This window comes from Austrofundulus limnaeus, unplaced genomic scaffold (assembly GCF_001266775.1).
Source record: "Austrofundulus limnaeus strain Quisiro unplaced genomic scaffold, Austrofundulus_limnaeus-1.0 Scaffold77, whole genome shotgun sequence".
NCBI lineage: Eukaryota > Metazoa > Chordata > Actinopteri > Cyprinodontiformes > Rivulidae > Austrofundulus > Austrofundulus limnaeus.
In genome coordinates this window covers 315795-332679 of record NW_013952479.1, presented here as the reverse complement: position 1 = coordinate 332679, position 16885 = coordinate 315795, and the positions used below count along the sequence as shown (strand labels likewise).

At 38.1% G+C, this 16885-nt stretch overlaps 1 protein-coding gene across 1 annotated transcript in view; it reads left to right on the top strand.

The window, feature by feature from the left end:
* Positions 1 to 14305, top strand: part of rtn4r (reticulon 4 receptor) — a 65150-nt gene extending 50845 nt beyond the window's left edge. Inside the window, exon 2 of the mRNA XM_014011125.1 lies at positions 12199 to 14305. Within this exon, the coding sequence (XP_013866579.1) occupies positions 12199 to 13574 (1376 nt within the window). The 3' untranslated portion in view covers positions 13575 to 14305. The remainder of the gene's footprint in view (positions 1 to 12198) is intronic.
* Positions 14306 to 16885: the final 2580 nt, after the last annotated feature.

Here is a 16885-nt window from a genome sequence, read left to right as displayed (position 1 = left end):
AGATAGATATGTTTAAGTGAAATAGCATTACTGCTAATTGAGACAGACCTTTTGCACTAGAAACACCACTTTGTTGGTTTTTCCAGAGCTTTCATTTCTCACAAACTATTTCCAGTTTTCTTGTTTCCCAGATACATGGTCAGTTCAAAAACATCACGCTGATATACAAACCCAGTTTCTGAAAAAGTCAGGACATCATGAACCCATGATTTATTTACAGTGGAACATAGCAAACAGATCAAACATTGAAACTAAGGATAGCTACCATGTTTTAGGCAGGGATAGGGGGCAACAAAAGGCTGTACAAATAAGGAACAGTTTGAAGAGCATTGTTCAACTAATTAGGTTAACCAGCAACAGGTCAAGTAAGAGGACCGAGTATATGAAGAATTGTTCAGAGAAGCTGAATCTCAGAAGTAAAATAGCCAAAGGTTCACCAGCCTGTGGAAAACTGCATAGAAAGGTAATGAAACAGAATAACTCAAAGAAATCATAAACACAGCATGTACTATCCACACATGCTAGTTAAAGCTTTGTTGTGCAAACATAAGCCACATTAACACCATTCAGGAACACTGGCCTCTCAGGACCGAAGCTCATTCAGAATGGACCGAGGCAAAGTGGAAAATTGTTCGGTGGTCAGACAGATTAACATTTGAAAGTCTTTGTAAGAACCACAGATGCCATTGCTTTCTTACTAAAGAGGAGAGGCACCATCCAGCCTGTTATCAGCGCACAGTTTCTGATGGGATGGAGGTGCATCAGTCCCTCCGACATTGACAGACGCACATTTGGAAGACACGATCAGTGCCTAAAAGTCTTTACAAGCTTTAGAAGAACATGTGCTCCAATACAGCAAAGACCAGGACTGCTAGAATCCCACACAGGACAGGAAGGAGACAACATTGCCTTCCAGAAACTCCAGCAGGAGTTCTTCACACTTTCTATTTTCTTAAATAAGGCAGGTAAACATGGCTTTGTCGCAACTTTTTTGATAAGTTTTCCATCTAAATCAATTAATTTTTTTTCAATAGCATCATTTCTTAGTTTTATCATTTGATACAATCTACATTTAGAATACAATTAAGTCTTCTGCAATTTGCAAATCATTGCCTTCAGTTTTTTATTCACATTTTACTTAAAACCCAAGGTTATTAACTGAAGAGACTTAACACGTAATATACCCAATAAATACTTATGTAGCACAAACTCCTGTGGGCATTTGTTTATCTTGCATGTCTCTCCCAACTGTAGAGGCAGCTTGCAAATGTTGAGCACAACAGAGTCTTGAGTGATAACCTGCTGAGTGATGATGAGCAGCTGGGAGGTCAGTGCATCATTGAAGGGTCGATGGTAATTTGATGGCAGTTGTTGAAAGAGAGAACTCCTCACCTCCACGTTCCCTTCCAATTGCCTGCCAGTCAAGAAGGGATTCGATCTGACACCCCTCTGATTGCAAGCTCATTCTCTCACTGTCAGGATATTGCCAGCCCACAGCCTATTGTTACTCCTGTCACTTCCTAGTAGTTTGACACGACCACCTATCTGCCTGCAACAGCTAAGCAGAGCTAGTGGTTTGGTTTTGTGTTTACTCAGAGACCAGATGGGACCTTCATGTATGCACAGGCTCATACGTGTAACCTCTATGCAGATTTTACTTTTACAAACATACTGGGTTCTGGTTTTCCTTCTGCCTACCAACCTCCAATTCCTTCAGTTATTCATGAGCCATCTGCTTGGGCAAGGGCCGTGTCAGATGTGTGTCAAACAGGACCTCATCTGTCCCTCCCATTCGTCTTAATTGTGTCCTTGTCTGCATGCTAAAGCCAACACTGATATACTTTCAAGACACCATGATTAGCCGGGGGGGCTCCAGCTTAAATCTCTGGTCCATCATGTCCTAAATAACCTGTTTGATCCGATGGGTGCATCTTTATTTAAGATCATGGCATCTGGTTCATTAATTTTGTAAGGACAAGCACAAATCTGTCTTTGTGTGGTTGTCTGTGGGTTTGATTTGTGTGTCTGTGGACTGTCTTTAGGGAGGTGGGTTACAATTTATTAGGTCATTTTTGAGCTATAGGCTGCTTCTTCCATAATAAATATCATATTAATTAATATTGGTCAAATTGAAATGTAAAAAGTAATACTTATGAAGTCAAGAAGTGAAGTAAAATGAACCTAAAGACACAAACTATTGGAAAGTAACTGAAAGAAAACAAAAAAGTAACTCTACAAACTCCACTTTCTGAAACAGGACAAACAGAAATGCTGTAAAAAAGGTCAACGTGGTCTACTTTAACTCTACCTTTTCCATATAAATATGTCCTGCCACCCAGTTCCTCTTCTATTCAAAGGTGTTCTTGAAAATGAATGCTTTTTCTCCACTCATAATAAACTTTTCACAAGCTCATAAAGGAAAAAAGAGGTTCAAAGCAAACTTTAATAGAATATTCTACTGGTTCGCCATGACAGTGTGACTGTAGGGTAACCTGTAATTCTTCCTTTGCCCAGAACAAGTATCAGCAGCTCCACAGGACTGAGTGTAGAGGCATGCATGTTAGAGTGCACTCAAAAAGTTGTATGCAGACAAACTGGCATCAGTTTTTGATCTTAAAACACTTGTTTTTTTAGCACTTTCTAGCGCTTTGTTTTGTGCCTATCAATAAAGTGTTTTACATCTTTTTAATTGATAACAATACTGTAACTCATCACCTGTGTTGCCATCAATGTTTATGTGTGCATTTTGCAGTATGATAATAGAAAGGTTTGATGGAAACTGTAAATTTTGAATAAACTTCTTAAAGGAGACCAATTACGGGTCCTAGAAATTTTTATGGTATGTCTGTGGGYTATCCAGACCATGTTCATTCAATTTAATGCACAAAATAATTCTCAGATAATAAAATTTACCATTTTCTTGTTCTGCCTGCTCTGACTTCTGTTCCGAAGAGCTGTTTATGTTAATGAGCTCTGTTGGTAATGCCCTCCAAAAATCTGTTGACATTAACTCCGCCCTCCAAAGCCAGCGTTTACGTTAGCATGGCTAATAATAGCAGAAGCTCCTTTGTAACCATGAGACCCAGAGGCAGAGTCGTGGTCACAGCTTCTTTTTTTTCTCCCTCTTCTGCTCTGCGCACACTCTGCATGCTGTTACCAGAGCAGGGAGCAGCAGCGGTCAAAATACCTCAGAAACTCGAACAAATAGGCTTTAACAAGGCTTTAATAAGCTAAACAATAGAGGTACATGAGAAAATGTGTTCATAATGAATGAAAATAAAAAAATAATTAAATAGTGTCCGTGCCAGTCTCAAACTCTGGTCTCCCACTCTCTGGTCCAACACTCTACCCATTGCCATATTGGAGGCTTGTGAAATGAGCTGCACATTGCACAACAACAACCGTGGCTTTTTATACTGAGGAGGTAGAGTCTCACCCGGAGGTTGCTAGGTAAGGGGGCTGAACGCAGGTTCCGGTGGGTTGTCGTACGGCTTGTGACATCACAAAATAACAGTCGTTAATATACATTAAAAAAACATTTAATTACAGTAAATATGCCCCTGGGTGCATTTTTGGTCCTAGGACTGTTTTTTTAAGAAGTACATACCCAAAGTTGAGTAAATAAAACCTTCAAAAAGTGAATTTTGCATACTAGGTCCCCTTTAATTTAAAAAACTTTTTTACACTCGCTTGACACATTTGCCGAACAAGTTCTGACATAGCGAACATTTACCTCACAGGACAGATCTGTTGTTTGCATCTTCCCAGATATTCCCATAGGCATTACATTTCTTTTACATCTCCAGACAGCATGTAATATTACCAAAACCAGTTGATATGACAGAATAATTACAACTTGCCCGATAATACCAAATACCTGAAAATGTCTCTCCATTGTTCTGAGATGTGTGCTCCCTGCTAGTTTGGAACTCTACTTCCTGTTTATTACATGCATAATATCAATATCTGATGAAATTTTGCTTTGCATAGCCTGGTTGATTCGCTCCAAACCATTAGATGGAAACATGCCAAATTCGTATTTCTTTTTTTTCTTGCGACATTATAAAAGTTCACTCAAACTTTGCATTACAGTTGGACGGAAACATGACTATTATGTGACGGCATCACGAGCTTCAACTCTAAACACTGATAATATAAAGATGGCATATTCGGCATTTTTGCCTAGTGATTTCAAACTTTAAAGTGATTTTACTTTTGCACCAAGTTTGATTGCAATTGTGACAAAATGTCTTTCATTTTAATTGGAAAAAGCAATGGACAATGAAGCCTGTGTTTCCAACAGTCACTCTGAAAGTTATGAAAAGTTATTGACTGGAACGTCATTGTTAATTGTGCCCCCGAAATTAATACAACAAGATTGTTTTGGAAAAACTATATAAAATAGTGCAAAAATCAAATGTTTTTCTTTAAGGTAAAACACAACCATTATTTTTTCTTTCTAACAACTTTTCTAGTGACTTTAAGTATTATTGCCCTTTCTGCTCAAAGCTCAAAAACATATTTACAGCGGCATTGATTCTTCTTCAATTGGACTTCTCACAGCTTTAATAGCTTATGCATTTTCTCTAAGTTCCTCATTCCAGCCTGATATAAAAACAATTTATGTATGCACGGCTGGATTCACACAAGATACATGACCTCACAGAGTGGAATTATGACTGTATTAAATGACGGCCTACCTCTGAGCAACACAGTAATGTATAATTTCAGAAAGAGGCCAGGAGGTTCCCCTGGAGAATCTCCGTGATTCATCTCTGACAGAGACATCACTTCCACTCTGGGCAAAGGGAGAAGACATGTTAGCTGTCTCTGCCCAATCCCCAACCCTTCAAAGTAAAGCCACCATGATGAATCGAAGGCCCTCTGAATCCCCTGTCCTAACATGCCCTCTGTGTTTGCTTTTGGGGGGAGGGTGGGGGATTGGTGCATGGAAAACCATTTAAATGGGTGTTGTGCTTTAACTATAAGACAAAGGAGCACTGAGCATTTGTGTAAAGATTTAGACATGCCAGGGACATATGCAAATGAGCGAGAAATCTGGCTAAGCGATGCACTGATGAGTAAACAAAGATGTCTGCACCCACTCATTCCACTCATGTTGACATCTTTCTGTTTTTCCAACAAAATATTGTCTACTCAGGGACAGTCACACCACTATATTCAGACTGAATATACAGTTTGGTGATTTTATCAGTCCACAGCAAGATATATAATGGTAATCCTATTCCCAAGTATGAAACTTTTTTTGAAAAAAAAAAAAAACATCTAAAAATAAAAAAAGAAAATCATACTTTCAGACACCAGAAATGGAATAAAAGTCCTTCTCAAGGCACATAGTTTTCTTTTTAATTCAACATAATGTCTCTGCAATGATCTAACTGAACACCTGGGTTGTTTGCTATCACATCGATTTTGTAGTTTCCTTTCAGAATGGCAGAAGTTGCATGCATTCACATGGAAATGGACAGACGTGATTACTGTCGGCAGCACGGTTCCCATCCACAGACGTGTAATTGTCAGTATGAGTGAGAATGTGAACGGTTGTCTGTCTTGTTTGTCTCTATGTGGGCCTGTGATGGACTGATGAACCTGGGGATGGACACCAGCCACCTCACAGCTCTGCAAAGAAAGACGCGAAGAAAATGAATAGGTGGACAATAACTGCCATATATCTACTTTTTCAGAGAAGTGACTCGTTAAAGACAGATCAAACTGACCACATGTTTCTTCCTACAGCTATCAGCTGCAGTGCTAACTGAACACGTTAACTTTGAGGGATAGTTTCTGCTGTGGTTTGGATTAAGCTCCAGCTGCACTTTGACCTCTCTCACAACTTGTGGTCAGTAAAAAGATGAAAGTGTAGAGCGTGTCTCCAGTTCCAGGAACAGATGACCTGTTTCTAAAGTTGATAGCAGCTTTGCTCATTAGGCTGAGTGCTATAAAAGCATCACTAGAGAGAACCCAGATGGCCCTTTTCCATTACATGGTGGAGCACAACTCTACAATATGTTGTACAGTTTTACACAGGTTTTTATGGTTTTCCATTTTAGGTAGAAACACATATTTCATGTTTTTGTTGATACACCACTTCAGCCAAATTCCTACACAGACAGTACACAATAATGTGAAGAAAGTTCAGACTGATAACTGGTCAGAGACTATCCTTGCTTGTTGGATTAAACTCTGTCTCTTCAGCAGAGCTGATGTTCTGCACAAACCAATACACTTATGACTGTCTGCCACAGAATATCTGACGACTGTTCAGCTTCAGATGGAGTATGTGGAGGTCTTAACTGATTACATAAGATCTGCTTTTAAAAGTTTTAAGTTCACTTTTGGAGTCAGCTGTATCTGTCTGTTCTAACAATCTATAAACTGAACTAATTTTAATGAACCTGTCTTGAAGTAATCACTGGGTTTACATTTACGACTGATTATCTTTTCGAGTAAACTGATTCTAAGATGGCCGGTAGAGCTTAATCGATTTACAGATGTTGAACTAAGTTTGCTGTGGTAGGAGCTGAGAGTCATTCTCTACTCAATACTAGAGCTGCCACAAACGATTATTTTTATAGTCGATTAATCACAGATTATTTTTTTCGATTAGTCGACTAATCGGATCATACGTTAATTGAATGTACATCTTATCGCGCCAGAATGCAGCTGCTACTATATAACCATCATTAGATTTTAGCTATATGTTATCTAAAAACAATTGCTATGGAAGGCAGGTTCTGCCTTGCAGATATTGCACAGGTTTCTCTTTCATTTTCTTAAAAAGTTCCCACACTTTTAGCTCTGTTGTCAGGTAGCCATGATACCAGAGCCTGTCTGTATAATGTCTTGTGACGTCCACGGCCTACCCCAGTTACCACTACTGTGCATGTGTGTCAAGGACAGAAAGGCAGATGTGGCAGTGGAAGGTGTCAAAGCAGTTTGGAGGGAAAAACAAAGAACAAAAAAAAAAAATAAAACCAAACAAACAAAAAAACGATTAATCGATTATTAAATTAGTCATCGATTATTTTAATAATCGATTAGTCGTCGATTAATCGACTAATCGTGGCAGCCCTACTCATCACTGACACATCTTGCATGATCTCACAATATTGCATATTTTAAATAAATAAATAAATAAATAAATAAGCAAGCAGCAAAGGACTGAAAAACAATAATCAGAACATCTGTGTTCACAGAGCTCATATCCCCATGAAATCTGACTCAAACAACACATTTATTAGCCCAGAGGTTCTCAAACTTGGGTACCAGGACCCCCCAGGGGTCCGAGGGAGGTATCTTGGGTGTGCTCAAAACATTTCATTAAATTGTTAATTTGGTTCTTATTTTTAAAAATGCATGGAGAACAATGAACTAATAAAACAAACATAATAAACTAAATAAAAATATATAATCCCATGGCATTTAGTGGTTGAAATGACAATATATTATCTTTTAAAACAGGATGGGGTTTATGAGGGGATCCCTGGAATTTGTTCACCCTTGTAAGAGGTCCCCAGACCCAAAAGGCCAGGAGAACCCCTGCACAGCTTTGCTTGTTCCTGCGTGTCAAAGTTGAAATCCGTACTACAGAATTGTTCTGTTAGCTCTTAAGTGTTGCAAACACTTGTGTATTTAGAGCTAGTCAGAGTTGCTAACTACTGATGCATTTGTCACTACTGGTTTTAATGGTGCAGCAATGCCAGTTCACTGGATTCCACATTGATGTCATGCTGAAGTCAAAAACAAAGCAAAAACAGCCCAAGTACCAAAAGCTCAAACAAGTCAGAGATTAATACTTTTAATGCCTCAGATATGATTTATGGCTAAAATTATAATGTAATAAGTCACCCTGTGTATACTGTGAAGAAATGTCCTCACAGCACCAAATGAATTTAAACAATTTTCCTCTTGATTAGTCAGGCAATGGGGATTAAAAATCATTGTTTATCCAACCATATTGTGTATTGTAAATAAGCTTATCTTGACAAAACTGTCCGAGATAATGCATTTAGAGCTAAAGAGGGTAAAAACTGTAATTTAGTGAGAAAAACGCTTGTCTGATCCCAAACAGAACAAGACCGCTGTTGTTTCTGTTGGAGAAAAGAAGCTGCTGACAGAATCAAAGAGGCAAGGTGCTTTTCTGAGCCATGTTTTCACACAAGAGATAGAAGATTAAAACCAAACCTAGCGGTGGGGAATTTTAGCTAGCATAATTATTGAGATGCCATCTTTGCCATGTTGTGTGCTTTTAAGCAATTTGCTTAATTTGAATGAACAGAGAAAATGTAAATTTTAAATCGTCTGTGGAGTAAAGTGTGAAGAATCGGTCTGTGACGTTATGATATAACCGTGACAAACTGAATGCCTAAAAGTCAAGATGCCACGACTGACAGAATTATTTTGATGTTGTCTGGTAATGTCATCCATGTGACACAAATAGATGCAGTTAATAAGAAAAACGAAGTCTTGGCAAGAGGTTGATGAAATCAGGAGATTAGGCCATCGTTCGACAGATGCTAACAAAGACAAGGCATATTATGCTGAGAGCAGAGGAAACTGTGCTTTGACATGCAGCGTTTGGGTGGAAATATCCTGTTAATGAACAGACAGCGGTGAACAAAAAAAAAAGACGACGACGGCAGAGGAGATACACGAAGCATGCGGTGAGGTAAAATATTGCTATTGTTAGGCAGTGCTGAAGGAAAAGTGCTGCGATGCAGAAAGAGTGGAAAGCCTTGACAGCTTTCCGGTGGCAGTCTGACGGCTGAGCAGGGAGGTTGGAGGGAAAGTGCAGCAGAGGGCTGCTGTCAGGCCACACCAGAGCTCCGTTTAACAAGGTCCAGAGATGAGCTGCACCACAACACATTGCAGGGGGAACGGGAAGGGGCCGCGCGGGGATGTAGGGAGGGATGAGTAAGGCTCATGCATTTTTCCACACACTCACCACCTGTCATGCTTGCAACCCTGAATTTCCTACATGTGTGTGGCAGCAGAAATTGGAAATCTTCAGTAAGGACAGGAGCTGAAGAGGATTTGGAGATTTGGAGGGTACCTGTCATTATATCATGATACAAGACATGCTTGAGACACTCTGACACCTTTATCTCTACATGAAGGATGCAGCAGGAGTAGATAACCTTCATTTTTCACTCAGCGGTGTAATGTCAGTCAGGCTCCTTTGTGTGTGGTTATTCAGCTCATTTCAGTTATAGTGGTTGTGTTTAAGAAGCACATCTGAGTCAAAACAGAGGACATGTAGAAATAATTAAATTTGGCAAATGTTGTGTATAGCTTTTTCTAAAAAAAAAACAAACAAACATTGATGCCTTTGGGGTAATCACATTCACAAGCCTCCCTCTGAGTGCCACTACACGTCTCATAGATCTTAAATTCATGCTTCTTTTTAACATTAGAAATATGATTTCATGCCTTAGCCAACAGGTAATGTAGCATTTATGTATTTTCAGTCTTGTGATTTATATTGTCAGGGATTTTATGAAATACAGTACTGCATGTCAGGAGTATTTTTGAGTGTTTGGTTAAGGCAGTGGTGGGCACCAGTCCGTTAAAGCACAAATCTGCCAATTGCGGAGCTAAATATTTCATTTGCGCTTTAGCAGACTTACTCATTTTTATAATTCATAAGCAGATTTGCACTTTCTAAAATTAAAATGCAGTACCGCTAATAACTAATTATCTACCAGTCATCATTATCTTGAACAGTGGAAGGTATGGATGTCAATGAATCACAACGCACATGATCTATCCAACAGCACCCCTCCATGATAAACACAATTTTTGGGAAGGTATACATCCTTGCTGACTGTTGCTTTCGGCCACGGTTCTCATTTCCCACAATGCTTTGTGTCTGCTTTCGTAGCAGGAAGGCAATGTTTAGAACTCCCTTTCACAGCAAAAACAGTTAACGTTTGTAATTCATACTAAAATTTTGTATTGATTTATTTTACTTTACAATCAGAGCTCCTTAAAAAAATAAAGTTTAAACGCTGGAGCTCAATACTTGACGCAATTGGTCAAAGCAATTGGCCAACCGGGTTAGACTGACATCTAGTGGGCAACTGGAGCAACTACATGGAAAACTTTAAAATCCAAGCTCCTATTTTGAACGGAAGATAGTTTCCTGTATTCCGTGTTTTCGTTTCCCATCACAAATCAAATCTGTCATGTACCCAGAATGCATCGCTTCAGTTTTCCAATAAACAGTTTTAAAATTACTTTATTGATGCTTCTTTAATGAAAAATCTACAACAATCAAAAGAAAAAGACAAAGAAGCAGCCGAACTAGCAATCCTCAACAACTTTTTAATTTTTACACCAGGAGCTAAAGGTCTGTTTCAGGAACTCACATCCCCAGCAATCTGAGGTTGTAGGATTAAGCTGTACAAGGCTTCATAAACTGCTAGTTGGCAGTGTTGTGCATATATTGTACATGAATTGTTGCCAGCTAGTAAGTGTGAAATTGAATTTGCGCTTTAAAATTAGCTTCCGCTAGTTTTTCTATGGCAAAAGCATTTTTGAAGTTATGGACCTAAATATTTTTGTAAGCGCTGTAGAAATTGCGGAGCTAATTTTTGGATTAGCGCTGCCCACCACTGGTTAAGGGGGTTTGGGGTAATAAAGTTGCTTCTGATGGAATTCAATGGTTTAAATTCTCAGTCATTCAGGATGTGGTAAACTTTGCAAGTTAAAACAAAGGCAGCATTTGTTTCCCTGGATGAAAAGCAAACCGTCTTCATGAATCAAAGAAAGCAGTCCAACTGCCTTGTTGTGCTTCTCAGGGAACGTAAAGTTGAACTCGGGGCAGAAAGAAACGATTCACATACTTAATGCTGCCCGCAGAATTTAGAGTTGCTTCTCTTATTTACTAACCAAGAAACAGAAAATCTTTTTGTGATGTGCCAATACTTTGATGCACAAACAGATGTGATACAAAGTGACAATCTCTCATTCTGGTGCAGCTTCAGAACTGAGGAATGCCATGAAAAAGAGTCTATACATATATTCCATCATTTTATCACAGTATGAGAATATTTTTCATTAAACGTCACTATGATTAGTACATTGATTTAAAAATGGGAAAACACAAGACATTATGTTAGTTAAACCTCCACTTTTAAGTTTTATTTGCATTTTAATGGCTACCATCCTGTTCTGTTGAGACTGTGGAGTCCAAACGAGTTGTGAGTTTGATTGACTACTGTGGAAATGCGTGTTCATTTGCTAAAAGCTTGTCAGTCACAAAGTAGCCCCCAAGCTAACCTTGCCTTTGTGGTCTAGTTAATTAAATTAGAGAGATAATTTATGAAACAAAAGTCACACTCTGTTAATTTAATGAAAGACTAATGATTAATGTAAACTCATTAGACAAATATTTTATAAGGTCATAGATCAAGTAAGATGTAAGGTCTTTTTGTACATTGCTGAAAGCTGTGCAAATTTATGCAACTTTACTCTGCCCTTCACGTTTCAGTTGGCAAAGCATTTCCTTTATTTATTTTAATAAAATCTATTGTAAAGGCAAGTCGGATCAACTTGGCCAAATTTTTCCATTTAACTTCAAAACTTCCCTAAAACTCTTCCTGAGATCATATGTTGAGAAGAACTGGATGATGAATAAATAAAAAAAACATAGATGAACGTAAAAATAGCAATAACCACCAGATTTTGTTCTTGCTTCCAGCCAATAATCCCTTTGCTTGGCATTATCTCCCACCATCAGGTTCAATGTCAATTTCAAGAGTGTTGAAGCCCCATTAGTTATGTTTGCTTATTAGATCAAGTTAATTCCTTAAACAAACCACCCACTCAATTTAAATGTGTCAGCAGCAGTTAGGGCCCCTGCTGTTTAAGATCCAAACAAGATCATACCTAAAATGTGCTCTAAATGAATATCATTAAGCGATTAAATTTTCTGTTTTTACATGCCCAACATTTCAGGTCTTGTGACAAAATGTATTTTGTTGTTTTGTATTCCTTTAGACTGTCAGTAATCTGAAATATTCCATGTTACATGCTTTTCATCTTTTGACAGCTTGTTTGTTTTACGCTTATTTTGCTCTGACCAATGTACAACGTTTTCCACATGTTTGTGATGTTCAGTATTTAAATGCATCATTAATTAATCTTTGATGTTGTTTTTTTATTGTATCTCCTTAGGGGGGCGACTCCTTCTGCTGGTGATGTGGTTGAATCTATTGCCTCAGACTGACAGCTGCCCTGCCAAGTGTGTGTGCTACAACGAGCCCAGGCCCACTGTAGCGTGCCAACAACAAGGACTGTCTTCCATCCCGACTGAGATCCCAGTTCGAAGCCAACGAATATTCCTTCAGAGCAACAGCCTGACCATGGTGAGGTCCACGAGCTTCAGCTCTTGCCACAATCTTACTGTTCTTTGGCTCTACTCCAACAACATAAGCTACATTGAAGCCAGAGCCTTTTATGGCTTGGAAAAACTGGAAGAATTGGACATTGGAGACAACAACAACCTCCGCACCATTAGCCCAACAGCATTCCGGGGCTTAACAAAGCTACACACTCTCCAGCTGCACAGGTGTGGCCTGTCAGAGTTACCTGTTGGGGTTTTCCGAGGAATGGTATCCCTGCAATACCTTTACCTGCAAGACAATAACATCCTAACGTTGCATAATGATACATTTCTGGACCTTGCGAACCTGACCTATCTCTACCTGCACAATAATAAGATCAAGATAATAACCAACAACATGTTTCGAGGCTTAATCAACCTGGATCGGCTTTTGCTACACCAGAACCGAGTAATTTATGTAGAACCTAGAGCTTTCACTGATCTCGGCAAGCTAAAATCATTGTTCCTGTTCTACAACAACCTTACCGTCTTGACAGGGGAGACTATGGACCCACTAGCTTCCCTCCAGTATTTGCGCTTGAATGGAAATCAGTGGATCTGCGACTGCCGTGCGAGGACCTTGTGGGAATGGTTCAAACGCTTTAAAGGTTCCAGCTCAGAGTTGGAGTGCTACGTCCCGGATTTCTTGGCTGGAAGAGACCTGAAACAACTGAAAAGTGAAGACTTGGAGGGCTGTGTGGAAACCTCGCAAATCCAGACCAATCTATTTGGCTCCAAGTCAGGAAAATTCCCTTCTACCGAAAGCCCTCTGGGAAACACCATTCCAAGGTGTTGTCTGCGAGATAATGACAAGTCTTCTATTCTTTCTGGAAAAAGTCGCCAAATCACTAACAATCCCCTTAAAGAAAAGGAGAACATGTCCAATACTAAGTTCAAACAGCAAGAAAGAACAAAAAACGAGACTCAGATTAAGCAGAATGATGGTCCACTGGGAACCTTGTCCAATAACCTGGACAAGACTTTGGAAAACCTGCACCCTGAATTTATAGAGAATCCTGAATCCGCTACAGCATCAAACAAAAAGATGAAGAAGTGTGTTAAAAAGCCCAAATCAGATGCCCACTGCATCAAAAGCCAAGGCTCTACTTTGCAAATGTTGCACTTTCCCGTCATTCCCATGATCTGGATATCTCTAGCCATGTCTTAGGACTCCCCACGACACTTCGCACAAAGAACTCAAGAATGTTGAAGCTAATGACAATGATACAGAAGATCCAGTGACATCACAACAGGCAGTGACTGAAAAACGAGGAGTCATGTTGACCCAAGATGGCTGGAGATAAAAGTGACAATGTAAGAGTACAATAAACAAAATGGATGCCTTTACAGAACAATACAAATCTAATGTAAATATTGAATTGGTGCCCAAAACTGTTTGTTCTCTATGTACTCAACTGTACTGTGTCTAAGCTACACTTTGGAGATTCCTCCCTTTTCCCTCTTGAAAGCTTTTACTGCTTAGACAGACCACTGGAAGAGAAAAAAAAAAGCACAGACAAAAACAAAAAACTGAGAAAACCAATACAAGAACAATAAGAGACAGAAAGCCCACAGAGAATGTTCTGGTCTGTTTCATGAAGAAAACCAATCTCCCCTTGTTAATTATTCAAAAACATGCATTTGTTGGGTACTGTTTTGTTTATTTTGTTCTCTTTTTTCATGTTTATAAAAAAACAAATGTTTTATCTCCCTGAATTTTAGTTCTATTTTCTTGACAGAGAGAATATATGGGCAGCATTTACAAAAGAAAAAAAAGAAAAAAAAAACAAGAAATGCTGTCATTTTGTTCATGGGGATTGCAATGGAACCATAGATATGCATTTTATTTTACTTGTGTACAAGTATGAATATATTATAAATAAAAGTTCTTATTTCATAGATGTTGTCTATTTTGTGTTTTTTTATTAAAGTAAAATTAAACACAAATTAACATAGAATATGTGATCATTTGCTGCATTTTTTAATTTTTAGAGTTTAGATTTTTTCTATGATTTAAATGAAATATTATCAAAAATATATTGTAAACAAATCAGTGAGTCTCTTTTTCTAATTTTTACAAAAATGCTTGTATTAAAAATCATTGTGTAATGTTATGGAAAAATAAGACATTTTATTTGCCTACTTGCAGTTTATAATACATTTTTTTCTGTTGCTAATGTAATAAATTTAAAAAAAGATGAGTGTAAACATCACCAAATGGTTGGGTTGGTTCAGATGTTAGCATTAGTTAGATATTTTGTTACCTCTTTACAATAAGACTTTCCTTATAAATACTTTATAAATTCACCTATAAACACTTTATAACTCATTAATAAGTGTTTATTATGCATTAATTAAGGACAAATAAGAGACAAAATTGTCTGGTTTCTTGCCAAACAGTTTGCCAAATCTGTTATTACATCTAAAATATGTTAAACATAACTTTATACCTTGTAAGCACAATAATGATTTGGAAACATATTTTACATATAATATTGTACTGTATTACTGCATTCTACAGTATATATAATACAGCACATATAAATGTCATAATGAAGCCTTATAGTGTACTGTTTTGCACTTTACAATAAGGCTTCCTTAAGTTTAAGTAAAAATTAAGAGATGGATTGAATGCTAATGTTTTCCAGAAAGTTTTAATGTGATTTTTATACCAGGTATTTTGATAAATTATATATCTTTGATCTCACAACGGTCAAAGAATCACCCAAAAATAGGTCACATTACCAGGCGTCTTTGATCTGCGTTAGTTACAGCTTGTGTCCTTGGTCGACACTCCTCTGAAAGATCAAAGAAATCAGTGATTATGCTGTAATTTTGCAATTTACAGCAACATCAACATCCAGTGTCAGCATCAATGAAGTGTATTTACAAACCTTTTTTGAAATTAGTGCTGCACGAGCAATCGGTGATGCTGAATGAAACGCCTCCGACTGTATAAGATTCAGAATACGATTACAGCTCGTTTTCTATTTTCTAACTGTAACACATTGGTTATAATAGTGGATGAAAATAATATAGATGGGTTTTTTTTTATATGACACCTTACATCACAACATTGCTTTTCAAAGCAGCAGAGACCCTGCAGGCATTAAAAACTGTAATAAGTTCCTTAGATTTGAAATCCAGCATAAAACATTTAAGCACGTATTAATGCTTTGAACCTGCGCTGCTCTGGGGCACGCTGCCTGAAAGCAATTCACTCTGGGGTGTTCACCAGCCAAGATAATGTTGAGTTAGGATCTGCCCCCAAATTATGGTGAGGTCTTATCAACGCCCCTCAGTTTATCTTTCCAAAAGAGAAAACATTAGTAGTCGGGGTCTCCAAAAGCCTGAAGCTTTCTGATGTTGTCGGTTCACCATGGGACGTAACGAGACTGAAGGGAACCTGAGGAAATGGATCTCGAAGAAATCAAGAGGGATAATCAACACAGTTCTGCTCCCCCTGTTTATGCAACAGCTGCAAGGCTTAAAGGATGGCAGTAATTTTGTATGACTCATTCAGACTTGCTATGTGAATCTGCTCAGACTATAATAAAATAATAATAATAAATCCCCATCTGAATCCCACATCGTGCTAAAACGACCGTCATGTGCATCACAGGTAACAGTGCTATACAAACACTTTTTTATTGTTTTTCTGATCTGTCCTGGATGACTTCAAATCTACAGCATACAAAGCAAAGAGACAAGATAAAAGAAAGAAGCAAAGGATTGACTTCTAAAAGCACCTTTATAGATTAGCTAACGTTTTAAAGTCTGTTTAGCAGATCTATCTGTTGCATTTGGAATATTCTCAATAAATTATTGATGAAACACCATTAGTGCCTCGTTTCTTTGGTTTAATGCACTATAGGTTATGTTGTTGTTGTTCCTAAGAAGAATAATTGAATAAAAGTATAAAATTTTAATACAAGATAAATGCTTATGTTCGTTTTTCACACAAGCGAATATTTGTATCCCTTATTTTGTTTTTAGGCAAAAAACCCTTCAAAAACCCTTGTTTTTAGTCTAATTAGGTGGAAAAAAATGCAATTAAATCTGGAGTCAAAAAGAAAAAAATTGTATAGGTCTTCTGGACGGGTTCTTCTCTAATGAAACGTTTCGTCTCTCCTCCAAGAGACTTCTTCAGTCTGAGAGTGTGAAGTGTGTCTGCCTGTGAGTGTTTTGTGACAGTGAAGGGGCTTAGCAGCCTCCGCCGGACAGAAACTGCGATAGAAGTCAGAAAGAGTCTCCAAACACAAGCAGCAACAAAAAACACCAGAAATAGAGGCTTGATTTGTCACGTGTCATTTTTAACAAAGAAAATGCCGCTAAGAGGATTAGGAAAGTCTCTGGTTCAACTCAGAACAGAATGAAACTAAAAAATGTTCCCAGGAATGTTTACACCAAAAGATCACCGATTCTCTCATTTCACTGTCAATCAAAAAGGGATTCAGCATCAGACAGATCATCCAATCA